The 27,645-nt window shown below is 44.6% G+C and overlaps 1 protein-coding gene across 2 annotated transcripts in view; it reads left to right on the forward strand.

The window, feature by feature from the left end:
• EDAR (ectodysplasin A receptor) overlaps positions 1-27,645 on the forward strand; it is a 73,321-nt gene that overhangs the window by 24,448 nt on the left and 21,228 nt on the right. For both annotated transcript variants that reach the window (XM_005438822.3, XM_005438823.3), the window contains exons 2-4: positions 22,153-22,221; positions 22,929-23,051; positions 24,160-24,341. In XM_005438822.3, the coding sequence (XP_005438879.1) occupies positions 22,171-22,221; positions 22,929-23,051; positions 24,160-24,341 (356 nt within the window). In that variant the 5' untranslated portion in view covers positions 22,153-22,170. The remainder of the gene's footprint in view (positions 1-22,152; positions 22,222-22,928; positions 23,052-24,159; positions 24,342-27,645) is intronic.

Consider the following 27,645-nt stretch of genomic DNA (forward strand, 5'->3'; position numbering starts at 1 on the left):
GAAGCGCAGAAGGCCAAAGCTTGTACGTGTCCGACACATTGTGCTGTACTACTGAGAAACAGCATGCAGTAGGATGGTGAGAAGTCATTAAACCAGAGGGAAGACAATAGATAGATTGTATTTTCGGTCTTATTCATATAACAAATTCAATCCCAAAACACATGGAAGGGTTTTACAAAAGGAGATACGAATTGTGCATAAGAGCAGGCTTGTTCATACCAGCATGCCACTAGCTTCATGACACAAGGTAGAAAACATGGGACTGTGCTCAGCAATATGTTCAATGTCCTTTTGGAGCATGTGAACAGAGGGCTTATGTTTTAGCTGTTATGGAAAAATATCAGCTGCTGAAATGCAGTTACAAAAATGGGCTCTGGACTGTGCAACATGGCAGTGGCTCAGGTATTTAGTTAAGAAAGGGCAGCGGGGCTTTGGTTGCACAGCCACCCTGCAAGGATCGAGGTAGTCCTTCGTGGTCCTGTGCTCCCTAAATGCTAGCGTGATAGCACTCCCTTTCCCAAGAATCAAGGATCCTTCCCTAACCATAGATAAATAGGGTGCCTGTTTACTCATCTTAAATAGCACCGTCAGCAGTTTAATACTTCAAAGATCTTGCTAGGTTGCTGGCTGGGTGCCATCACCCTGGAGGAAGGATGCCCACATCACTTGGCACAGCTGCCTGTGCTTCTCTTTCTCTCTCCTCCAGTCATCAGTGCCAAACGTGCCCCTTTGGTGAAGCCCAGGATTTCTCCTAACACCATGCCTGCTGACGACACGCCACACATACAATAGCCTTTACAAACACAATTAATTGTCTCTGAGATGTACAGCAGCCTGGGGAGTAGCTCAATCTATAGCAGAAAAAAAACCCTGTTCCCTGAGATACTGGCATATGGGAACTAAGAAGAATGGATGTGAGCACTTTAAATACCAAGCCAGGTAGACTGTTGCAGAACTATCCCAACCCCCAGCTCCCTGAACACATTTCAAGGATGAAAGTGAGTGATTCATGAGCAAAGGGGGATCTGGTTGTGACCAAATATCCCAGTCCTAGAGTAAGCTGAGTATTGTTCTTAAAACCTGTTGGCTTTCCAAAGATTTCAATTTGTGTGACAGGATGCTGGATGTATTGCCCAAATGGTCTGTCAAATCTGTCACAGTGACAAGGAAATATTGTCCTCTTCTTCTTCCTTCTGAAATTCCTTGAATACCTGGTGCCAGCAGTTCAGCTGATAATGCAAAGAGGGATGAAAGCAGACAGCCTTGTCTAGAAGAAGTGACTTTTCAAATGGGCTGTGACAGGCTCCCTTCATCTTTCTGTAACATGTCATTTTGATGTAAGTAACAGACTGCAAATAAGCCCTTTGGTACAGCAAAGGCTACAACAGCTTTCATATTTTCACTAATTGTGAACTTTTACTTACTTGTTAATGTGCTAGTGACTATTCCATTACTCAGAATATATGGAGTGTTGCATTTCAGGCTCTGAGCTAGGATTTGGTTATTTTCAAGAGAATATTAAGGTTTCTGATCACGCTGCTAAGTACGGGTTTATGCTAGGGTAGTTCTGTGGTGCTTGTACTGGTGTTGTTTTGGTAGGGATGTTATACGACTACTTCCTTTGAGCACAGTGAACGCACACTGCTTTTATCTACATGATCATCTCTCATTAATTCTGTCAACTACCATAGTGAGTGCACTCTTTGTGTGTCGTGGCTCAAATCCAGATGCCGCCAGGATCACTGAGAACTTCACCGCAGATTTCAGTGGGATTTCACCTGCACAGCTGTGCCTGGTGCTCCACCTCAGGGAAGGAGCAGTCTTGTTCTTCCTCACATCCCAGGTTCTTCCTTTTAACTAGGTTCACTCAGACAACCCATGTATTCTCAAGTGTCTCAGTCCCTCCTAGTCTAGGGACCATGGTCTCTACCTGCGGCAGGTCTGGAGGCAAAGTCCTCAGCAACCACCCTACTTCACAATATGGAAGCTCAGAGCATGGGACTGTGTGCGAAGATGCAGCCATGTCCCTCAGTGCCTTCCAGCAAACACTACTGGAGATGAAAGGTTTTAGATCTTTGATACAACAGAAACATCTCGAAAGGCCAGGGCAAGAAAGCCTACTAGAAAGCAAGACAGGGCTGACTAAGTCTGTTTTACTTAGGGCAGGCAAGCACCATCTGAGGTGTGACCAGAAGCTACTGCATGCCCACCATGGAGTTAGCACAGCAGAAGAAGTATCCCTGTGGCAATGCTGGCCTCGGCACAGAGGCTGATGTATGCCTTGGGCTTCACCTCTCCTGGCTTAGTCCCAATGTACGCTAAAGTAGCCTGGGGGCTGTTTTAACTTGTATGCAACTGTAAGGGCTCCAGTGGACCACTGCTGTGCACAGACAGGGTGTAGGAATGGTTACAGGTTTTCTAAGTTATTTGAAGCATCTATGGCAACTTGTTTGGCTGATCCATAGGGGGATAACTAAAGTCTACTCAGCTGCACATGAGCTCACCCTTCTGAGACAGGTCCAAGGCTTTACAAAAATAAACATGTTTACATAAGAGAGCAAATGTTTCCCGTATTTGTCGCTTCCAAGCTGATCTACAGCATTCAGTCTATCATGGGAATTATTCTTCTGCTTCAGCCCCTCCCTTTAAAGCATGATCCTACTATGCAACACAACAAACAAATTCTGCTAGGCTGCTTACTGTGCAGGCCCCACTCCAGCCTCCTTCACTGCAGTGTGCTTTCAGGATGACCTCCCTTCTCTGCAAGATGGCTTAATGGATAATCTTCCATAATGTGAGGCCAAGAACAGGAACAGGAGCAGCGCTGCACAGTGGGGTTGACATGTTGTGTTTGAGCTACCTAAGAATATGCATCTGATAGGTCTGTATGCCTCCTATAGGTTAGAAAAGTAGTACTAGTCCTTTCTGACACTGATTTCTGATACACCTATGAACAGATGTTGTCTTTCCCAGTGAGAAGAGACTCCTGTTTTCCAGCTGCAGCAGAGTCAGTGAGGTTCACATGCATACATCTCAGATAGTTGCATATACAAGCACTGCCAACGAGGGCTTTAGCCCAGGACGTCAGCGGTAAGTATGTGAAGCATGAGAGAACAATTACATTTGTGGCCCTCAGACTGCTTTCTTAGCTGCATGGTGATGTAACTCTTAGGCTGTTCCAGGTTTTCCCATGCTGGATGTTAAGTTAAGTAAGCAGACTGAGAACGCTCTAGCAGCCACGTTCAGAGGAAGCCTTACAGGTTTAAGTGCTTAACTTCATGGGTTTAGTTCATTCCCCTACTCCAGCTCCTATCCCAGACTTCCCCCGTGTTTACAAGCCTTTAGTGTTATTTTAGCTTCTCGCTCTTGCATTCATCATAATCTGTGAAAATCCGAGTTGACATGATGACAAAAGTTGTCACATTGAATACATTGTTTACTTGGCTTGAACAGTTATTTTTATAGTCTCTCCAGAGAAAGTTTCTTATTCAAATTTGCCAGAGATACTCAACAAGTTTAACTAGAAACTTGGCATTTCCTCTTCCAAAAATTCTTCGAATGGTATTTTCCAGCAACAGACTAATTGACAACATCTTGCTTCACAGAGGCACACATCCTTCTGCATTAGATTTTCTCCACACATTCGCACCTGGAGTTTAGAGACCACCAGTTCAGCACAGCATTGCACAGCCGGTAAACACCTCACCTAGGAGGCATGCTGATCAATCCCCAAAATTCAGTTTTGCGTAAAAAAGAGATAAAAATTCTGCCAACTCATGGCAAGAGTGATTCTTCACACCCAGACCAAGATTTCTCCAGCATTCTGAGCTGTATATTTTACATACTGAATCTCTCACCAATTTAATTTTCCCCAAGGCTTTCATATTGTTCTGAGGGAAACAACAGCTACGATCCTTTCCAAACCAGTGGAACGAGACATCATGTTTGACAGGAAAGGCCTAAAATTTATGTTTTGCTTGCTTCATGCTTAGACTTTAATTTACCAAAACAACTTCTCTAAGAGGGGATAGTCCCTTGTTATTTATATCCACTGAACACCGCAGTTACCTGTGGGATCCAGGACTGTCTGCATCTGCCTTATTTCCGTATCGATACCTGCAGACATTTTAACCCAGAGGATGGGTAGTCTACTTTAAATTTTATTTGTGACCAATGAGGAATATCCACCCCCTGGAAATTTTAAGCTTGGCAATAATAATAGCTCTCACAAATTTGGGCTAGGTAGATTCACTAGCACCATAAAATATTTTACGATACATGACTTTGGCCTCCAGAAACCATGCACCAGTTTGCAAGATGTCTGCAGCAATCTCTATTAGAGAATCTCTATAGGGCTGCAAAACAATACTTCTAGGTATAGCCAATTGGTAAAGATCAGTGTGATTTGCAATGTACAGTGTAGTTAAGGTAAAGGGGAGTGAGGAGACAGGGTAATCCAGTGGCAGCAGCCATGATTTCAGGGTGGTCAAGAGATCTTGCCACAAAAAAGGAGAGCTCTGCATCCCATAAACACGTTTATTTAGATTATGAAAAATGTAAGGCAAGATCACCACTAACAGATGATCCAGCTCTACAGCAGGCAAAAGAAATGGCTAAAGAAGGTTAGTGGCTGGCTCTCCCACCAGCCACCAGGGAGGTAACAAAGCTGTTTATAAAAGAAAAGACAACCGCCCCCCCCCCAAAAAAAAACCAAAAAAAACCCCAAAAAAACCCAACCAACCAAACCAAGCTTTGTCATTCTACAAAGTCTCATCTATTCTGTTTCCAATTTGTAAAACATTTTAGGCTTTAAGGAGTAAACAATGTGTTTCTCCTTCTGGCTCTTCAAACAGCTATTGGATTTACCTTTCTCACCTCTAAGATGGTGCATTTACTGCGTGTCCTGCCTTGCCTCCTGCATCCTCCCGGTGCCTGGATGCCGAGCTGAGTGCAGGCAGCAGCGCCAGGTCCTCCCGAGCCCGCACTGCCCAGAAGCACTGCAGTACCCAGCACTAGTGTCGTGTCTCATTTGGGCTGTTTAGTTTGCTAAGCCACCCATGCCCTGTGCCACTGTTCTTTCCTCCCCACTGCTATAAATGTCTGTCCCTTCGTATATCACACAACAGATGTGGAGGCATTACATTGCTGGACGTAAGTTTTTTTTCTAACTTGCCCTGCAGAAGCAACACACACATTTTTAACATAAAAGGTAGCTAATTAAAATATATCAAACTGATTTAGGAGGTAGTTCTCAAAATCTGTCCTGTTCAGAGGGGAGGTTACCCCATTACCTAACTCTAAGCAGCATCTCAAGGTCCTCCAGAAAGTACTGAAGGTGGTACTACCAGTATAAGCTAGTTTTGTGTGAGCTGATCCAGCCAAAGAGCAGGATTTCTCCATTTCAGACGAACCCAGCAGACTAGAGCTGACTTTGATGTACATACTAACTTTCTAATGAGGATAAACTCAAAGTGGTGTGGTCCCAACACAGCAGCTACGATTGAGAATAGCTGATGGATCAGACACACAGTCTTTCCCCCAACCTGTACCTCTCCAAAGGCATCCAGTTAGCACTGGCTTGCTCATGTGATGGTGTAAGTAGAGCCTTGACCTGTTTGTTAGACTCCTTTCAAAGCAGATACTTGACTCCAGCAATTGCTTTCTCTGGGTTCAAACCCAAGCAAGGAATAATACACCTGCAAGGCACTCCAGTCCATTTTTAATGCACTGTCTCTTGAGGAGAAAGCTAAACCCATATATTTTCATCATCCCTGGGGCTTGATACTACTGCAACCTCTAGGACAGGGTCCTTTAAAATTTCACCACTTGTAGCAATGCAGAAATTCCACTCTATGAATGCCCTGACTTTCTGCTTAGTCAGTGTGACATAGTGTCAAGGATGGGAAATTTTTAGGGTTTGTATGAAATGGAAGCTTCCCATGTTTCTTCTGAGTTGTTGATCTTCAAAATACAGAGGTGCCAGCGCTGCAGGAGCAGTCACTACTTTATATAAAACAAGGCTTCTGAGAAGTTCACTGTCTATGCAAAAGCCATCCTTCAATATTTCATGCAGAAAAAAATACAGACAACACTAAACCATTGCAGGTTTACTCCGAAGAGAGTACCATCTCCTAGGCTCTACACATTACATATCACTCTGCTTCGCTTTTATGTTTCAAGATGGCAGTTCAATAGCATTAGTGACTCCCATTTTTCTACAGGTCACTTAAGGAGTTAACAACCTAATTTTAACATGGTTGATCAAAGAGCAATTGAATATCTGCAATGTATATTTGCTGAGGTCTATAGTTTTGTGTGGTTTTATTAAAATAGATGTTACCTATTATGACATCCTCCAGCAGTTTGAGCTTGGGGTTGGCCATCAAGTGACATACAAGATACTCAGAGAGGTTAATGGACAAAGAGTAACAATTTCTTCGCTCTTTTTAAAGCAGAACTGTTCTTGCCAGCCCTCACAACTGGAATCTCTCCTGACCATGCAAGTACGTTTGCCTGTAATACGCTGAAGTCCTCAAAAAAGAGATATTAGAATTTGAGGATGAAAGCAGACTTTTGTAGCAGAAATATTGCAAAGATGTTCTGCCAGAAAAATCTTTTTCAGCAACTTGAGCATCCGACTCAAAATAGCAGATCATGATGCTGGAGTCATTGCTTTCATCCAGCACCACAGTGAAAAGATTTGAGCTGGCATGGCTCAGCAGTCTGCAGGAGATACGATGACAGCTTTCTGAGGGTGCAGATTGCTTTTGTTCTCCAGATGAAAACACTCTTGCCATGACAGTCTCAACATCTACTTCACCAACCTGGCAAAGCAAGGGACATGGAGAATGGGAATGTGTTGCTATGGCATCACTGGAAATACAACAAATTTGGTAGAGTTTATTCCAGCAGAATGAAAAACCCAGGGCAGTTGTTAGGCACAAAAGGAATGTATTTGCTGGTGCATAAACAGCAACACTATAAAACTGATGTATATCTTACAAATGCAAAATATTTTTTCACATCTTGGTAGCAATGCCAACAAAGATTATGGGGAAGGAGGGAGAAGAGCAAGTAAAACATTTACCACCTTCAAATATCTAGTAGCTTAATAGATGAGATTTTATGGTTTCTAGCAGATCCCTAGCTGACTGCGGAAACCTTATTCTCTCCACAACCTCATCTGGGGGTGCGTGAAAAAGAGCTTGTACACTCTTCAGTGAGATGCTCTATCCCGGATGGCTGAGGCCTTCATAAAAATATTCTGTTGCATTTTAGACATTCACCTCAAGAAAGCTGGGGACAAGCTGGAGGAAATCCAGGTAGAAGCACAGCCAGTACACTAGAAATCAGAGCTTAGTGGTGCAAGACTGGATGAGTTAGGACTGTTTTGCATAAAATACAATCAAGCTGAGACATGAGGTCAGACTCAAACAGCTAGGAGACTACTGCAGAGCAGAAGGAAATCAGCTGTTCTTCAAATCTATAGTGGGTAAGACAAACAGCAGCAGCTTCAAGTGAATGAAGAGAGACGTGCATTAGACATTAAGAGAAGCTGCCTAATACCAAGACCAGCAAAGCATTGGAATAAATAGAGGAGAGGAAATTGTGTGATCTCTGTCACAGCAGGTTCCCAAGACTCAGTTAGATAAATGTTTGCTGAGGTGGTGGAGAATGATTTTGTCTTAGTGTGAGACAGAAGGGTAGATTAGATAACTTCTTGAGGTCCCATCCAGTCCTTTTCTTTTTGGTGATTGAATTATTTGATAATGATAAGTATATAAGCACAGAACTCAGAATCACCATTTTTTTTACAGGATGCATTTTACCGTACTGATGGATTGAATTGGCAAAAGTCTATATAATTCTCTGTAAAATCTAATGGCTTTATAGTCTGATGGTTTTGCTGCAAAGTGTCTTGGAGGTACATAGAATTTTAAAGAAAGTACAGCTGAGAAGATGCAAGAATCTTGTTTGAATTAAGCTAATTTAATGTAGCTCTGAGACTTGTTTCAGTATAAGCTTTATTCTATTAATGTTACCTTATCATCAAAATCACTCCTGCAAAAATAGTGAGATGAAGTATAGCAAAAAAAAATCCATGCTGGCCTTGCAAAAGGAATTTCTATCTTAAAACACTTGGCCACAAATGTCACGCATATATCCACAAACTAAAAAGCTGTCAGATGTCATAGAAATTAAATACAGGGAGAATTAATTTTTTTCCATGTATAGTAATAAACTGCATGAAGGGCATAAAATGGAGGTGCAATATCCAAACCAGTAAGCATCTATTATCCATGTTTTCCAATAAAGGTCCATGCGAACTGAAGAACTGTTTGCAGTACCATCTGAATTGCAGGCAAGTTTAATCCAAGCAGAGCCTTCAGCCTCTCATTGCGCAATTATGGTGAATTCTTAAGTGCTAAGAGAGTAAAAAAATACTTGAATTTACAGCTGTAAGCTATTCTTTTCTTTCTTATAATCCTGATAAACATGAATTATCCATTAATTACCAAAAATTATTTTTAATCCTCTTAGAATTATGTTAGTTTTAGTGAGCTCTGCTTTCTGCCTTGCACTTCTGCCCGCAAGCTGAGTGGAGTGACACAGCTCCAACCAGACACAGGGTGTTTCTCCTCTGTCGGGACCTGCTGCGCTGCTTCCCAACAGCCTGTCTTCCCTATCCAGAGCCTGGCATATCCGACTTCACCCCTCATCTTCCTATAGCTAACCTATAGTTTCTCAACTGTGTGGGATCTAGTAAGACAATTTCTTTGAGCGCCTCCTCAGCCTCCTCCTCCTCCTGCTTCAGAAGTCTCTTCCTTACAAAGTCCAGATGTGCTCCACCAGCCTGCGGTAAGGTAGATTTGCGTTCTTGGCCACAAGACTCTCAGACAAAGCCATCCATGGCATGTCCAGCCCTGAAAAAAAACCCAAAACAAAGCAAAACAAAACAAAATAAAACCCACAAAGCACAGTGAGAACCTCCTCCTCCACAAGCTCCAAAATCCAGGGACTGATGAGTCAGCACAACCTTCCAGCAAGTTCTGCCTCTTCCTAGCCTAGAGGGATCCTAAATAGCTCTAACACTTCTGCCTAGCTCTGCTCTGAAACCCATTCAAACGTACGCCAACAGGGCTGAGAGCAGTGACTTGGACTAGCTCAAGTCATGGGACACAGGCACAGTCCTGGTGCAGGTATCAAATGTGTGCTTAACATTCCTCTATGGCCTGAAAAAAGACACAGAGAAGCAGAGAAGCACCCATCTCCTCTCAAGAGGGTACAGCCGTGCAACTGCAAAAACACTACAAGGGCCCCAGCGAGAGCAAATTAAGGTGCCAGTCAGAGAGGATTTGCTGTGGCACGGGGAATGGGCTGCAGGCATCACTCTTCCCAGGCAGTCCCTGTCCAGCCGCCAGTGCAGGCTCCTCTCAGCAAAGCAGTTCCTCTACATGCCCTGCTCAGGGGAAGGGCTTTTCTTGGAAAGGCACAACCCACCCAAGTGCCTCCTCTGCTGCGGTCCAGTTGCTGTGTTTCACCTGTAGTACCTGCTTTGTGTATGTGTCCCTCAGCCACCCAGCTCCTGGGTTCAGGCCATAATACCTATACTTCTCCCTTGGGGTGGTGTGTAACCAAGGTTTTGTCCTAACAGCTAGCTCTTTGCTCTAATTCTTGTCACTGTCCCAAGGCACTTGGTGTGGCATTGCAGAGCTTCGCCAGGGGAAGTGCAAGCAGCTCACTTTCTGCTGCCATGGAGCAGACAACCCTGCTCTCGGTCGAGCAGTCTTCTCCCATGCCTTCAAGTAGAAGCTTGGCCCAGGTTAGGTTTAAGGCTCACCCTCTGCCCCATCCCACCGCTCAGCGTGGGATGGTTGCAGTCCTGCTTCCTGAAGCTTCGGCAGCCTGGGCAATTCCCTTGTGTTGCGATTGCTTCCATCCCTGGAGCCCCCATGCATTGTGATTGTCTCCAGCCCTGGGGGCCTTGTGCCATTTTCTGGAGTCCTGTAACCCAGACCCAACGAGGCAACTGTTCCTACAGCTGTGGAGGGACCGGCAGGCAGGACCCCACCAAAGGGCAACCACAGCCTGTGCTTGGCTCTGCTGCCTTATAGTTATGTCATGTTCCCCACTCCTGTCCTCACCCTTGGTGCCCTTTCTCCAGCCCAGGGCTCCCGATCCAGACACCAGCCCTCCATGTCTCCTCCAGCTCCATGCCTAGACTTTTGCCCTGGTTCCTGCTTCTATCCAGCTTCATCTCTCCTCTCTGGCTGCCCTCCGGTCTTCATTTCTCTTCTAACCAGAGAACAGGGAGCCCTGTCCCACCCAAACCCTGGTATATAGGTGTGGCAGCACCTTGTGGGGTTTAATGCTTAGGCGGTGCTCAGAATAATTAAGGGGCCAAATGGATTCCTCCCACAGCTTGGCAGCCCCAGAAGAGAGGGGATATGCATACATTACCCCAGCAATCCTGCACACGGTGTTCTGACACCACACAGCTCCTGTTTTCATGTCATTCCAAGCAGCCTTTGACGGATACAGGTTTGCAGCAAGCAGACAGGACCTTTGCCATGTTGAAATGCCTCCAAGCAGCAACCACCCATGTTGGCAGGCTATTAAGTTTCTATAGAATTTTGACAAGCCTCCAGATGAACATCAAACCATCCCAAATCTCCTGAGGGGCTAAGAATGATAAAAAAAAAAAAGAAAAAAGAAAAAAAGAAAGAAAGAAAAAAAAAAGAAAAGCCAAAAAAAATGATTTCACATGTCATTATTCCCTGCAGCTTTGTAGCTAATTTTGAATCTGTTGATCCTGGTGCCAATAAATATTTTATCTTTAAACTACCTCTGTACTCAGACTTGGTTTCATTCTCAGGTTAGTGTTGGTGGTTCAGCTAGCAAGTCAGTGATCTAACAGCACGTATAGAAGAGAGATTCGCCGTATGTATCTACCCGTGCATATTTGTTCCATTAAGCACAACCTCACACGGCAGCTAAGTATTTCTCTGGGAAAGCTTCCTTTCTCAGGAGAACGTGGCTGCAGCACCAATATACGTGCTAATGCACTGCCCCCCAGTGGAGTCGGGGCCGGGTTTAGGAGGCTGAGCCTTGCAAACCTTCCCTTGCAGGGTGGGTGCCTAAAGAAAACACTCACGGGACATATAGTAAAGTGAAACGTGAAATTAACCCTTCGTGAGGCAGTGTTAAATCTGTTCAAAGGTGTTTTATGGAGAGGATCATTCACATCCGATTTTAAATTTGCAGCACAAAGTGGTGCTGTGCCAGAATACCTCCTTTCTCAGCAAGCACTGCGCTCAGAGGGAGCAGAAGGTCTTCAGATGCTTGTGAATGACACTTCACATTTCAGAGCTTCTGAGGGGAGCTATAGGAAGTTCTCTATTTTTAAAGAATAGCCAATTCCAAAATCCCTCGAGGCTGATGAGGTGTTGCACATAACTATTAAAGCAGCTGGAAGGAGCTGCATTCATTCACTATACCATCCTTCATCATCCAGTAGGAAAATGTGTTCTGGTCTGTAACAGAAAAGATTATGTTTCTTTGATCATAATAATGTTTCTGTAGATAACTTTAAACCCTCTTAGCGGCTCCTTGTCTTTCAGACTTCTTAGGACTGTCATTGCTTCCTAGAGGTCCCTTTCCTATCAGCATTTGGATTTTCCTACAGCAACACCGAATATTAAAAAACCTGAGGTTTGGTTCACAGTTGCTGTCAGACTCTTGGCAGGTCCAAAGACTCTTCTATCAAAAAAACCCCAGCTTTAGATGAATATAATTTTTAAAAATGCATGCAACTGAACATCTAGGTGGCAGAAATCAAGACCATAAGACCACGATGTTCACCATTGCTTTATTCTTTTCTGTGTTATCCTCTTCACTTTTCCCACAGTCCTTTTCCACATTTTCATCACATCACCTCGGTATCAGGACATGGTAATGCTTCTGAAACCACATCTCCACATTTTCTTGTGCTTGTGTCACTGGAATGGGATGAGGCAATAGATGTGCATACGTGTGATAAAAATATATTTTGCTGCTCACAGCATAGTCGGATTGTACCACCATAAAAGGCCTCTGAATCAGCTCAATGACCAGTTAATGGAAGTGGGGGAAGAAGAAATATAAAGCCAATGTGAAATACAGTATATTGGAAGAGAACGTGTGGGCTAGGCTTAGTCTTCAAGCCAGAAGGAGGCAACAGCCTCCCCCAGGTGACTGATGGAGGCAGTCATGAACACCCTCGTAGTGCATGTAGGAAAAGCAGCATCTGGCATAGCACAAAGAGTATGGCTTCCTTTCTGTACATGTATTTTCTGAACACCCTATAGGCTTGCCTTCCAGATCATTAGTTTGCCAGCCTGAACCCCCTCCTCTGCTCCCAGCTTTGTCTGTGCCTTTTGGGGTGCTTGCTGTCAGGTCAGCAGGTGGCAAAGCCTGACCTTCAGACAGTGTGGGGTGACCAGCAATCTGTGCAATGGTTTCCATTTACCCCCGTTCTCAGGTTGCAGGCATCCAGGCTGAGGCACCAGCAGGATCCAGCTACATGCCTGCCCTGGGGCAGCCAGCCTGGTGGGAGACTTGCTCAGCTACCGGCAGAGAACAGCCCCTGGACACCGCTGGCCCCCTTCTCTCAAGATGGGTGGTAGCAACCTGCTCTGTCTCCCACTCAGCCTCCGCAAGCTCCTCTCCCTCATCAGACACCTCTCACAGATGGAAAGGATTTGGGCTGGTTGGACTGACAGTCATTCTTTCTTCTCATGCCCTGCCTTGTTGTGCTTGCTTCGCCTGGTTTCGGCAGTCGCCTGTGGGGCTTGTGGGGAGGGGGGAGATGTTTTTTGTAACACTTTTGGCTGGTGGTACACTAATCCTGAAAATATTGTTCCCTGCCCATCTACACGTGGGGTCAATAGCGCCAGTTGTTTTGTTAGTGGGTTTTGCACAAGACGTGCACCTATGTCTTCTGTAAAAACATAGAAGTAATAGAGACATTGCACAAATTAGATGTGCAGTACAGTACGACCTTGGTAGGTAATAGCAGGCTTCTAAGTTATCCTTGACAAGAAGATTTAATTCCTAAATCAAGCAGGTACCATGGGCTGTCTGAACTTCAGTAAAACATTTGACACTGGTATACGTAAAGAAGGTGGGAGAGGTCCAACAGGCAAAACTTCAGCAAGCAGAGAGCTATGGACGGGTCGTGTCAGAATAGCAATTACTGAACTGAAAGCTCCTGCCTGGTCTCTCAAAACCAGTCTTATTTAAGTGTCCTGAAGTTGCAAACAGGATTGGCTGAGCGTGCCAAGCTGGAAGGCAATGTCCATGCTGCAATGGCCAGGATGCAGTCACAAGGTTGCTGCTTCATGGAAAGGAGGTCAAGTGGTTGCTCACACACGTTTGCACCTTGCGTGGCATCACTGGTGGTGGTGTCTCAACGTTCTCATGAGGTGCACGATGGTGGTGGAGGTGGGAGAATAGGCATGGAGAGAGATGTCTGTTATTAGACCAAATGACAGACCTAGAAAAAATAAATGTATCAGGCCTAGTTCCTTCAGTAGGCCCAGAAAGCAGCAGTAAAAGCCATGCTAAATGCAAGGTAGAAGTAATCACTCTTGGATCAATCTTTCTATGCTAATCAATCCCACCACATAAGAGAAAAAGGTGGTTAACACCTGTGGTGCATGGCGGGTGTTACCTGGGAGCAAAGTGATGGGCTGTAAGCTCCTGCAGAGGGGAAAAAATGAAGAGGAGGGAAGAAAAAAAAAAAAGGTCAGTAGCACCTGTGTTATATTTTTAACACTTTATTACATTTCTGGTATTTTGTAATTAACCCAAGTTAATTGCAAGCTCTTGGCTTGCACATTTCCAGCCCAGAGGATAACCAGTTTTTAAAACTAGCTTGCTCCCTTGAAAGGCTCTGCTTGACATAGCCTACTAACGGGTTTATCAGATAAGGTACTACTAGGCTTAATGCATTCCTTAATTAGGAATGTAAACACGTTCATTAAAAAAAGAAAAAAGAGAGCTTTAGAGAAATTATTAAGAGATTTTATGATTATCGACTTGAAAGATAAAGTATTCCAACAGGGAAAGCCATTTCTTCCTCCTTCCCTAGGAGCGGAGGAAACCTACTTTCTAATTGTAACCCTACATGACACGTTAAGCACAGAGATTTCCCTCCGCTGGGACAGTATCTGATCCAGGCGGAACAGAGATGTGAGGGATAGCCAGCCCCTCTGAGGGCATGTGGGTATAAATAGATGCATTTGTGAACACACGAACATGCAATTTCTATAGGCATGTCCGTATCATGGGCTGTGACTTCAGCTGCTGTTAGCCGAGGTGGTGGTTGCTCCTCTTTTAGCCTGTACACGTGGTTGTTGGCATAAATAGCAACCTGGCAGGTCATAGCTTGCAACTACCCACGGATACGAGGGATTTGTTTGCTCAGGCATGTTCCTCTGCCTGGTGTTGGACCGGGAACTGTGTTTTGGCCTCTATGCCCCATCCCCTCACTGTCCCCCTGGGGGGACCCACGACCACAAGATGGGTGGGTGGATGGGGTGGGAGGCGGGGGGCTGCTCCCACGTACCACCCCGCATCCCTCTGCTCAGGGCACAGGGGCCCGCAAGCCCTGGCTGGTGCTGCGGGCACCCCATGCTGTGCCCCCCAACCGCCTGTCCCCTTGGGCACCCCCAGCATGGCGCCTGCTCGCTGTGTGGCCCCTGTTCCCGGCGGAAAGCTACCCCTCCCCGTGCTCCCTCTCCCTGCTCTTCCCAACAATGGTGGCCCGGGCAGCTTGGGATGTACTTTTGAATTTAAATGCAGCCAGCCTTTAATTTACAAAAATAATAAAACCCCTTCAAACAGAGTTATGTAAAAAGTAGGATAATGAAAAAACTGATGTTTGTTGGCAGTGTGTGTATCCCTTTGTCTGCGAGACAGAGGCCTGTTGACAAACAGGAAGCTTTTCTGGGACTCTGAAGTCAAGTACCAAAGTATAAACGGCCACCACCTAGCACTGACTTCATTGCATTTGCCAAACATGTGAAACTCTTCCACTGTTGCTCAATGCACTTGTACAAGGAAAGAAAGTTTGTGGCCAGGACCCTCCTGAGACCTCCTCCCCTGCGCAACAACCTGCTCAGGGTTGCCTTCAAAGGTGCCACTGTGCCCTGCTGCAGCCCCCTCCCACAGAGCCCCAGCTGTGCCTCTGAGATGCAGTAATTCAGATGTTTTCATGTAAACCGTGGAAAAAACAGAACTGCATGCTGACCTCTCTAACAATTTTCTGGCTTTTAGCTAAGAGATGCAGATGTGCTGCAGAGCTAAGAGCAGACATTATTTATGGATGGTCACCATGGGATTTACCATTTCAATAAATTCTGCTGATGATCAGTGTCAGATTTCACCTCGATTTCTTCCTGTAAAGTATTTCTAAATTACTCCACCTCTGTCCTGTCCATCAACCTTTATTGTATTAAAAAGATGTAAGTCTGCATGGTGCTAAAAATCTTTCACTTCCCAAATACTGGGAGATTTGAAGGTACTGGGCAGCTCACAGGATCAGACACTGAGAAATGGAAACAAGGTGTGAGCTCAAATCCTTACTGATCTTAATAATGCAAGCTAAGACTCAAACTGTTCTTATTAATTATCTGTCATCCAGAAAGCATAAAGCCTAGTAAAAAGGAAAAGGTGTTAGAAAAACATCATCGTTGCTTTGGTGGTTTGTATTTTCCTAAAAAGCCTTTAATTTTCTGCTCCAAATGGGAAGTAATGCTTGTCTTAGGAACTAAGGAGAGCTTCTGAATCTAAAGTCAGTTGTTTTCGTACCAGCAATTTTACTTCACACCTGGAAGCAAAATGCCAAAATCAAGTTTCCTCTCCTTCAGGTAGGGGCAGATGGGGAAGCTTCTCAGGAAGCGGTGATGGAGAAAGCACCGAGACAATTCAGCACTGGGACGACCTGGTAGATGGTGAATGGCTGTACTGTTGTTTGTAATTCTCACCTTAGAATTACTAGGCTGGGGAGTCTAATGTGCTCATTTGCAATTTTTCATGGTGATGTAAGATCCGCCTTCCAACTATTTCCATAGAAAACTCAGGTGCCCTTCGGCAGCTGCGAGCTGGCAGTGGGGCAAGCTCGCCTGGGCAGTAGAGCAGGAGCTCTCCGGGGAGAATGAAGCACAGCCCTGCTGTGCCTCCAGCATGCTGCTCCCATTGCTGCCATTGCCAGTGCTTCTTAAAAGAAAAGCCCAACCCCTCCTAAAGCAAATAAGTAAGCATGCAATCCAGAAGGAATAATATGCCAGTTGTAGCACTTCCCAGCAGACGTTGGGGAGACTGAAAACAACAGGGAAGTCTTCATGTAAATCACTTTAGAAAAAATCTATTTTCCAAGAGATGGAAAGCAAGCCTCTCCCACTAGAAAATCTTCATAGGGACCAGCCCAAAAAGCCAAGATATTTTTCCCCATTACAAATATAAGGTTCCTGATTTTTTTTTAATTGTGCATCACAGCAAATCCCTAATTTCATTCCTTATTTATTTATTTAATTATAGAAAACAAAAGAGATCATGTCACCTAGCCTAAGGGTCTGGGCAGCCTTTTGACTGGGGAGGTATGAGTACCTGCTCACATTTTTGCTCTAGTATTTTCTTGTTTGTATAGAGCAGCACCACCCGCAGCAGCCTCCATGGCAGGAGGTCATGAGTACCTTTTCTCTACTGCATCATTTTCCCACCAAAATATTGGCTTTTCTAGCAGGAACATCACTGAGGTGGATGCGTTGTGATGGCAAGTTGTGAGATCAAGGAATTACCATTTCCCTGACCAAAAAGCTGTCTCATGATCACCCCCCTCTCACCTCCCCGGGTGGCTCAGGTCACTGGGACAGCAGGGTGGGGGGTTTGCCTGTGAGCCATGTGCCCTGGGAGGACTTTGGGGTGGGGATGAATACCGCCACGTTCCTCTGGTAACCCTGGCCTGGCAGGGTTGGGTTTTGGAGGGATGCTGCTGGCAGACTGGTAGATAAGACCAACATCAGCCTAGAGGGAGGCTGAACTGGGGCCATACCAGTAGCAAGGGAATCAGGGGGCAGCTGGCTCAGCACCAGCTGGCTGTGGGTGCGCTGGGGCCAGGCAGGGAGACCTCAAGATCCCCTCAGCCACGACACCTCATTAGTGCTCCCGTTTCTGCAGAAACACAGGCCAGCCATGCAAAGTGTGTTGAAAAGAGCCTTTCCTTCTTTCTTGCTTTTGCTTTATTCCTGCATCATAGTCTCTTTTTTTTTTTTTCCCTGAAAACCTTTTCAGAAAACTGCTGGCCCATCCACATGAGAGCCAACACATGTCTTTATATAAGGTGAGAAAGCAGATTCGGATACACCTATCCAGATGTAGTTTCCAGATAAACAAATCTGTAATAGGTAGATAGCTCTTCACTAGGCTTGATTGCTCCCACGTCCTCAGCACCCAGTGTCCCCATTAACAAATTAAAGAACCTTTTATGTCCCCTCTTGTCAATGCAGATCTCACTTGAAAATATCTTGTTTCTGTGCCCAAGCAATGAATTCTTTTTCTGACAGAGTTGCCAGATCACAGGGGCAATTAAAGTTTTATGCATAGCTTGAGCTGCTGTCACTTCCTTTTGATGTTTCAGGTAGAAGGAAGAATGGAGTTGTATCATTTTAGTGCTTTTTACATCTCTCTCTGAGGTAATTCTTAAGGTATTTGCAAGGTCAAAGCAATAAAACACAGATACGGGGAACAGTGTAGTTCACGTTGCCCTACAAATGTAATATTGTTCTGTGCAATATTTTTTCACAACAATAAAAATGGTAACCAAGGCTACAAAATAGTTTTCTTCATCATCTCCTTGTTTCCATTTGCTCATATTTCTCCAAGTTTATTCTCTCCCCGAGCTTGTTCTGCCATCATTGTCATTCAGTGATGGGCTCAGAGAACCCTATTTTCTCCTGAAAGAAAAACTCAGACCGCATCTTTTTTCACAAGACCAGAGCCAGACTGAACTCTACTGCTGAATTCTGAAACCTGTGAGGCCCTGCAGTGAGGATTATGTGTTTATCTCAGTTAAGGAAGATTTAGCAGCATCAGGAGCATACAGAGATTGTCTGCTGAGCCCATGCATCTGTGGTAAAGGACGTTCGCCAGGTTCTTCTCATAAACCCTGGGAACTCCAGGCAAGCACTGGGTTTTCTGGTGGCACCTGTGAAGTACATACAAGCTGCCCACATTTGTTTATACGAAAGCATTTGTCCCGCGTTCTGCTGTTGTTAGTAGTGGAGATCTTGGGTGTGGATTCGTGTTTGATACCAGTTGGCCAGCCTCTCAGGAATTATATTCATAACCACAGTCCCTGTCAACCAAACTGCTTCTTAGAAAACCCAGAAGACAAATGCATATAGAAGTATCAAGGTGGTGTTGTCCAAGACAGCAGTTGCACCTTTCCCTCTCACAAAGTCAAGTTTTGTGTCCTTGAATTATGTGATATTTAGCTTCATTAGTGATGCAAGAAATGCAGAGACATCAAAAAAAAAAAAAACCCACAAAAACCAACCCACCTCTCTGTAGCATTAAGAAAGATGTATTTCTGTACTTCAATCCATAGGTTTGTTTTCCTCCTTTTTTCAACCACATTTTTAAAAAACAGAAGATTTATGGTAGGAAATTACCTTTTGCACTGTGTCAGTTACTGAAGCCACAGAATTAAAATAGCAGCAAAGGTCATCCATCAAAAGCTGTGAGCTTTAGCTTAGACCACCAGCTGTGGTAACCTCATTGTTTGCACTTTTCCTATATTTAGTTTCCTATATTTCCTATATTTACTCCATTTACTCACAGATCCTGTAAATACCATAGCAGTGCTACCTTATCATCTAAGTAAGTTATCACTTTCAAAGGCTGACTGCCATGAAGGGTGCTTTTTCTCTTTTGGACAGCATGAGCTAAGCATTTTCTGCCTGGTGATTTATTTATTTATTTGTATCTACCAGTTCTTGGTAATAAATCCCAAATAACATATAGAAGAGCCTTTTGTCTGGGAGGAGAAATATTTGAGTAATAGGGTCCCAAGTATCTCTTTTCTTATGCCCCCTGGCCAAATTTGTGCCTTGCATTCTGCTGGAGAGATGCTGAGACAAGGAGTCTCTAGCATTTCTTGCTGTGATTGCCACTGGGAAAATAGTCTTCCTTTTCCTGTCAGCTTATGTGTATATTCTTAAGAGATATTAACAAATATGCCCCAAAAGGCAAATATGGCTGTAATTAGCAATCCCCTCTGGTCATGACGAGGCTTGCTGCATGTTGCACACCTGATCCACAAAGAGACAGGTCTATGTTTCACACCTCCTCTCCAGAGACACCCACATGGCCTAAACAAAAACATGAATCAGGGTCTGTGGAGGGCTTGGCAGACGAGCTGCTGGAGATCCCAAATTGCTTAGGAGCAATTGCGCGGTTCCAGCAAAAATAGACCTCCAGCTCCTTCCTGCTCGCCGTTGCATGTTGTCCCACAGGAGAGAGTCATTTGCTTTAGTCAAAGCATGGCAGAATATGAGGGAAAGGTGCAGCATCTGATAATTTATTGAGAACTAATTGCTTTTAATGATTAGGGGCCTTAATAACTGGCCACTTCTTTTTCCTGCTTCTTGGCAGAGGTTGGCTGATTGTCTGAGCTTTGCATGTCTTTACAGATGTCAGCTAGAGACAAAAGTGATCTTAGCACTAGAAGATGCCTTGTTGTGTGGATGGGGTTAATGTGTGACAGATAATACAGTGCAGGTATAAATTAATATACCTGAAAATTGACAGCAAGCCCAAGAGCAGCCTGGCATATCTTGGTAGATACCTTCAGGTATCACTCCAGCTGATGAGTTACCTATGGCCCTACTGCCAGAAACCTCCTGCATCCACCTTCCCTCACTCCTATGTTACAAAATTAAAGTTTTGTAAAAGCATTTTGGATTTTAACTCCAAAGGAGGCGAAGGAGGGAAACCAACGGAAAATTACACTGCCAGTTTATGGCAGTGTGCTTGAATAGGGGAATGAACAATTAAATTGAACTTTTTGGTATTCCAATTTGGGGAAAAAAATCTCCCCTGGAGTTCTAATCTGGCCATATTCAGCACTTTGAACTGGCTTTTCCAGTTAAAAAAAAGCATTTCCCATATGCTTGACATATTGCTGTGTATAATGATGGAATGCAGGGAAAAAAATGTATGTTTACATACAAAACATACCCCCACATGCATATTTATATTGAGGAAAAAAAAATATTTTATGTATGTATGTACAGCTTGACACTTCCAACATTTTATGTAAATAAATGCCAAATGGATGGAGAAGACTGTATTATACATTAATGGGCTACACTTCTTCATTTCCATTTTTCAAATCTGGCTATGATTGCATACAAGTACCTCAAACAGCAAACATCTGGGTGGCTTGAAATCAACTGAAGCATGTTTGTACTGTGAGACATATTCTTACTGTAAAGTTACAGATTCAAGCTTTACGAGTGAAATTTTTGGTGCTGAGCAACCTCAGACCCAGTTTACAATAAGTATGATCATTTTGCAGTATGAGTGGGGACGCAACCTTAATAATATTCATATTTAAAGTCTAACGAGCTCTTTTATAATTGGGGTTCAGTTTAACAGACGTGTGTTAAGACTATAGCCTTGGAACTTTTCCAAGCAACTGCACTGTCATAGCCAAAGCCTTCGTCCAACTTACATGTTTGACAGTTTATACAACTGCATGACTATTTTCTGTCTCTTACCTCCAGATTTAGGACAATTTATCTCGAATTCTCTTTTGTTTCTAGGTTTCAAAGTGCAATTTCCTGCAGAAACGAATATATTCATAATTCAGGTTGTCCACCCACCCACCCAGTTACCTGTCTCAGCTAGCCCAATTGCTGGAAGGAACATATAAAGCAAGTTCATAGCTTAATGCTGGAGTGATATAATCTTTGCTTAATCAACTTAATGTTTAAAAATGTAAATGTTAGCAGCTATCTCAAATACTAGAGTGCTGCTTTCATGTAGGTTGTATGCTTGAATGTGGCACAAAGCAGTAATTGTACTTTTCTGGGAGACTAAAAGCCTTGCAGTGACTGAGGCCTGGAAAAGTTGAAGAGTAGTTTACAACTGCTAGGACCAAAGTGTTGCAACTGTATCTCAAACATTTGCAATTTGAAGCTGTAAAATCCCTAGGGCATATTATGTGCTGTAACAATACCATTAAATATGTTGTATCATGCTAACGAAACAATTTGTGCCTCCTTTTCGTGTCTCTTTTTTCCTCTTAGAAAGAAACCCAGTACATGAATATGTAACATTAGCTTTTATTTAAAATTATTCATTTGAAGAAATGAAATAAATTGGCACATGTGTTTATAACAGAGATTGCGGCTTTTCTTTTCCCCAACCACTGTAATAGCACTTAAAATAAAAAGTTGGCTTCTTCCTTGGGTTTAACCTCTTATATCTGCGGTTTGCTTATCAAGAACAAAAAGTAGCCGATGCTCCCTACAGAAGGCAGCTCTGGGCTTTCTTGGTGGATCTGCAGGAGCCGTCAAGGAAGGCGCAGCCCGGGCATGCTGATTGCCCACACTGCTTGCCATCAGTTCATCCCCTAGCTCTGCTTTGGCCTGCTCCATCTAGATCTTTCCTAGACAAATCTGACCTAGTGGGGTTGAGCACTAAGCGGTATGGACACAAGCCAGGCTACTGATCTCCAGCCCTCTGTCATTTGGCAGCCAAGACGTAGCTTTTGGTTCCTCTGTGGGAGGATTTCTCAGCCAGCCAAGAAGTGCTGGGTCTCAGACCTGGTTCCTCAGCTTCCACAGATTTTTATAAACGTTGCAAGACTGGACTCCCTTACACCACCAGGCTTCTCAAAGAGAGGAAAGAGATGTGCAGTCAGGGTGTGTAGCGCACGCATGTGTGTGTGAATGCACGTGCACATCTCCCCCCTCTTTGTTTACACCTCTGGGCATCGCTCTCATGCAACCCTTGTTCTGCTTATGAGCCTTTCTGTTCTTGTTTTGGCAACACATGCAAATATTTACTCACATCCATAAACAATCACCTATTCTATCTTTTCAGGTAAAATATCAAGACAGCATGTCTCACCTGGGTGAATGTAAATGGGCTCACGTGTTCCCTTTTCTGGTGGTAGGTATTTATATTTCTGTATATGTCTCCCCAGTGTGCAAAGATAACTGGGTTCTGCTTGGGTCTTTGCAAACATCTGCCAATTGTCATGGCACAGCCACAGATGACACAGAGACTGAACCCCAATGCAGGGATCGATTTCCATTCAATAAAACTGGGCATGTGCTGCTTAAACTGAGGCTGCTAAGGAAGAGGACGAAGGAGAAGAAGCTAGAATGGAGCAGAGGCAGAAGATGCTGGAAGAGCCGATTAGGCTGGGTGTCACATGAAGCACAGCCTTATCATGGTTAAGGCCTGAGGCAGCACATTATCTCAGGTTGTTATAATTGACCCCCACGATCACATTTATGAAGGCTCATTAGAGCTAGGAGGGGTGAGGGTGCAAACTCGGGCATTTGTTGTGCAGGAGAGTGTAAGAATTAATAGGCTGGGGATCACGGACTTCAGTATTTCAGGGAGTGGGTTTGCCAGCAAGCATGAATGTCTATGCTCTGAGAAATTCTTAGAAGGACCAGATTGCTGAAAACTGTATCTGCCTCCATCCCGTATAGTGGCACCACTTCTGTTTCTGAGCTTTAGGGGTGTTTCATGCTACAGTGCTGGTCCCACCACCTTCTGAGCCACAGCAATGGGGCAAGGCAGGGGGGCTAGGCATGGGGGATGAAAGCAATGGAAGTGACAGTGCTCTCGGTGCTCTCTCATGACAGGTCTCCCTGGTGTACTCTGCCAGCGCTGAATACTCCAACTGCGGCGAGAACGAATACTACAACCAGACCACGGGCATGTGCCATGACTGCCCCAAGTGCGAGCCGGGCGAAGAGCCTTACATGGTAATTTCAGCTTCTTCTGCTGGTAGGGGGACACATATTGAACACCAAATGCAAAAAGCAAACGCTGTGTTACATGGTGGTAATATATGGATAGGAGAGAAAATGGGGAAGGACAGAGATGCTTAAGCGGGAGCACTCACGCCTGCAAGCGTGTTGTGGGAGCGAGGCACCGTACATGCACACTAGTAAACAACATCCCAGGAACAGCCTGCTGAAAGTGTTATTGTAAGAGTCATAAGGTAAAAGTTTCACACACAGTCTCTGCCAGTCCATTCTCATCTCAATAGTTATTTAAAAGTCTGATGCTGTTATTCCGGCGTGGTGTGATAAATTGGTTATTCTGGCATGCTCACTGGCCCCCCACACTGAGAATCTAATTTTGCTCTCCCGCTAAGATATTTTGGCACTAGAGGAACTTGGATGCTTCTGCAACATTTTAAATTATGGTTCCTAAGTAACCATTTGATTTACAGCAGATAATTGTTGCTTATTAAAAAAATAAATTACTGAAATCCTGTTTGGTTTTAATAGGATAAACATCCTATTGCAAGAATTTCACACAGTTGGTAGTCCAGAACAAGTATGCTTGAATAATAACCAGTTCGGTTTAGTTTTATTTAATCTAAACATAATGTTCAGCTGGGACATGTGAGTTCAGAGGTTACAAAATCTCATCCAAACATTGCCTTTTGTGATGTTCCCTCTGGGCTCTCCTAGCATGAAAGTAAGATTGTCGATATCCCTGCTGCAGCCATATTTCCCCTGTCATCTTCTCTGCTCTTCAGTTCTCAGTTCACTTTCTGTCTGAGCAGCAGCTGAAATTCACTTCTATTACTTGCTGGAATATGATAGAAAGAGCTATGGGGGGCCATGTTCAGGGAACACCGTGCTCCGCTTCCCTTTTTCGCTCCCCAGCACAGAGCGTGCTGCATCCTTATACCCCTCCATGGACTTTTTGGGACAGATGCTAAGGGACAAAACACCACACTTCTTTCCCTTGGTGTGACGTTGTGCCGCAAAGCCAGCGGGCCAGGCTATGAACGCTCCCTTTTGCTAGAAGCCAGCACGCAGCACAAGCCTGCTTGTCAGTGACTTCGTATTGTTGCAGACATGTGGATACGGCACCAAAGATGAGGACTATGGCTGCATCCCCTGCCCTTCGGAGAAGTTTTCCAGAGGAGGTTACCAGATATGCAGGCGGCACAAAGACTGCGAGGGTTTTTTTCGAGCCACAGTCATGACACCTGGTGATCAGGAGAATGATGCAGAGTGTGGTCCTTGTCTCCCAGGGTAAGGGACTTAATTGCAGACCTTGGCTCTACCGAGGCACTGCAAAATACTTTTTTAATGTCAAAATACTTGACAGCCTCTCTTCACGTCCTAGCTGACTGTAGGTGCAATACTGGTGACTTATGCTTTTCAGTCTCTGCTAAAATAATACATTTAAATGTTTCAAAAGCATCGGTGAATGTAGTAAATCAGAATATGCCATTAGTCTTACTGAAATCTCACTGAAGAAACAACTGTTGGGAACAACTAGAAAAGCTGAAATTTCTCTCACTAGAAGTGGAAAGGGAACAGCTCATATACCCAAGCGCAGGTGTGTGCTGCTGTTTTAGATGCTCTCAGAAGTCCAGCTTGGCCTCCAGCTGCCGCTTCAGGGGGCCACCTTGTAAGTCCTGCGTCCTACTAACGAGCTTCATGAAGGTGCCTTAGATACAGTGTTTAGGAACATAAAAAATCCTCTCTCCAGGTGTGACCAGCTAGCAGATTTGTTGGTAGTTGACAGCATTAGCTAACACAGCTGTTAGGTGAGATATACCAAGGCATTTTAGTCTCTCAGGGTCTTTCCTAGCCAACAGAAAGGGGTCTAAAGAGTTGCTAACCCGGGGTGTGTGTGCTGTTGTTCAGAGTCAAAACAAGTTCCAGGGCTGGATGAGGGGGCTTATAATAGATGCTGTTTATTAAGTCCATCTTTTTAATGGTCTCTTATGCTCAGGATAATTCTGATAGCAATGGTGAGAAAGCAATTGCTACACTGAATATGTTAGCAATATATTCTTGATTATATTACCTTTGAAAGTCTGCAACCCCAAGCATACACCTGCTTTCTCAACAGTTTTTGGTAGGGTGAATAAATACTCTAAAACACCACCTCACCTGACATACCTTTGCAGGTTCTGCCAGTGTGGCTCTTTGGTTTAGAGAGTAATGCCTGCTGACATTTGGCTTTGGGCAGTTTGCAGACACTGTATAACCCACACCACTTACAGTGCAGGAAACCCTTTTAAAGAGGCCCTGCAAGCTTCCAGGTTTATTACATCAGTGAGCCTGTGTGAAATTTTCACAGTTTACAAATAAGAAGAGGGGCTTGTCTAGCTGCCAGCTGAACAGACTGATGATGTGATTTGAAAAGAGCTCCCTCTTGACGTCCCCTCATACATAATAAAGAGCAAGAAAGTTAAATAGTGGCTACAGTTGCTGTTCTGCAATTTTTGTCAGGGCTAATGAGGTCACCTAGGTGAGAGCAGGGTGCTAGCTGAAAATAATCAGCTTGCACAGCTGGTGCTTGGGGAATAATCTCAAAATACCGTGTTTGCACAGGTGTAACCTGTAGCAGAAACTGGCCTGCTGGAGTCTGGCTGCGTGCTGCTCTGTGTGTGACTCTCAGGTCTTGAGAATGTTTGGCAAAGCCAGCAGTTAAGGAGAAACACCCTCTTCCTCTGAGTTTGAAGAGATGAAATTCTTGAGATAAATTAAATATGAGCTAAAAGAAGTTCTGAAGCTGCCTTAACTCCTTGTGCGACTTAGACACCCCAGAGGTTGCTCCTGTGGGATGGCGGAGAGAATGCAAAGCCCCTGCATCAGAGCAGAGAGCTGGCGAGTGGCATGGACTGAGCAGCCACCCTTCCCTGTTGGCCCTAGTGGCACCGGGACAGCCAGGTGGCAGGGTGAGTGGCAGCTGGCACAGTGCTCCCTTGCCCAGTCAGTAAACCTCAAAGAGTCCCCGAGGCAGTGGGAGGGAAAAGCCAAGGTTTCCATTTCCATAGGATTGTGCCTCCATAACGCGCTGCAGACCTTCCCCAAGTAACAGCCACGTGCCACGATCTGTATTTAGGGGCACCTCCCCCCTTTGCTCTTTGTCACCCTCTCAGTAAAGCAGCCTGAGGAAAAGTTGAGCATGTGGCGTATTCTGACCAAAAGGGTCTATCATTTGCCTTAAAATAGGTGCTGGAAAATTACATATTTTCCCCTCTATTTTTTCACTATTATTGATGATCAATTTTAGGGAAGAAGGAGACCTTTGGTACAAGAGCATGGGTCATCCACTGCTGATCTGTGTACAGGTTCCCTTCCATGTAATATAGGAATAACACTATTTGTCATGCTCACAAGAAGAATGCAAGGCTGTGACCAGGGAAGAATGTAAAGGCTTAGCTCCAAAGCTATGATCCTTAAAACTGAAGTTCAGCTGCCAGTGAACTCTGGAGGTACCTAGCCCTAACCTCCTGGGACACTGCAGACTTCATCCTCCGATTCTGGCCAGAAGCTCTTCCATCTTGTTAAACAAGACAGGTAAAGAATGTGGAATCTAGGTGCAACTCGGACTATTTCCCTCCATCCATTAGGTAGGTGTTCCTGGTTTGGGACTGAAGTCATAACCAACTAGGAGCAGCCACAGCATGTCAGAGCAAGGGTCCCTCTAGCCTGGTCATCTGTCTTCAGAAGTGGCCACGAGTGGAAACCCCCAGAGAAGGAATAACAATCCAAGTGTACATGATACATATCCCTCATGGTGTCTCAGCACCTATTTTCAGCTTGGAGCAAGTCTCTAGCCTCCTCACAAGATGGAATTGCAACGAGGTCATTTTCTTCCCCTTTTCATGAGTTTGTCCATGGTTACAGCAAATCCAGGTTCAGTTCTCTCCTCTGCGGTGTTTTAAGAGCAGGAATGAGCTCTTTCCTCTGTTTTCTGAATGGAAAGTGAATTTCTAATGAAATAAGAACTTCCAGTTCTGGATTAGGCAGCAGATGCCTGCACCTATGTGCTCATCACCTCCCTGTTGCCTCTCTGCAGACTGTCCCCTGTTGAGAACAGTCGTTGTCCCCAGTCCCAGGTACCCTGGTCCTTGCAGGAGGGTAGACCTAAACCTGGGCCTAAGTCTCTTGAGTCTGACACGATACCGTGAAATTCGCCCTGAGATAAACCACCATGGGGTCAAGTGGGAAAACACTTGTCTGTTTTTCAGTCTAGCCTTTACTCTTGTATTTTACAGTTCAAAATCCGAGCCTGGCAGGTGCTAAGGAAAGAGAAAGAATGAGTCTCATAGTGGAAGAGTAAACACCATGAAAATTCACTATTTCATTCCTGGGCCACTTTTTCTCCACAGATAGTGATATAAAGGGATCAGACATTTCCAACATTGCCTTTAATATTTCGTGCATTGCAAAGTAGCCAGAAACACAAACCTGTTGCCAGCACTTCACAGAGGTGAATCATTGATGTTTGCAGCTGCAGAGCTTCCTACTTATGTGGGTGAACAGTTGCTTGCCATGAGCATCCTCTTCAGTTTTCTTTACATGTCCTCTACCA

This window comes from Falco cherrug, chromosome 2 (genome assembly GCF_023634085.1).
Source record: "Falco cherrug isolate bFalChe1 chromosome 2, bFalChe1.pri, whole genome shotgun sequence".
NCBI lineage: Eukaryota > Metazoa > Chordata > Aves > Falconiformes > Falconidae > Falco > Falco cherrug.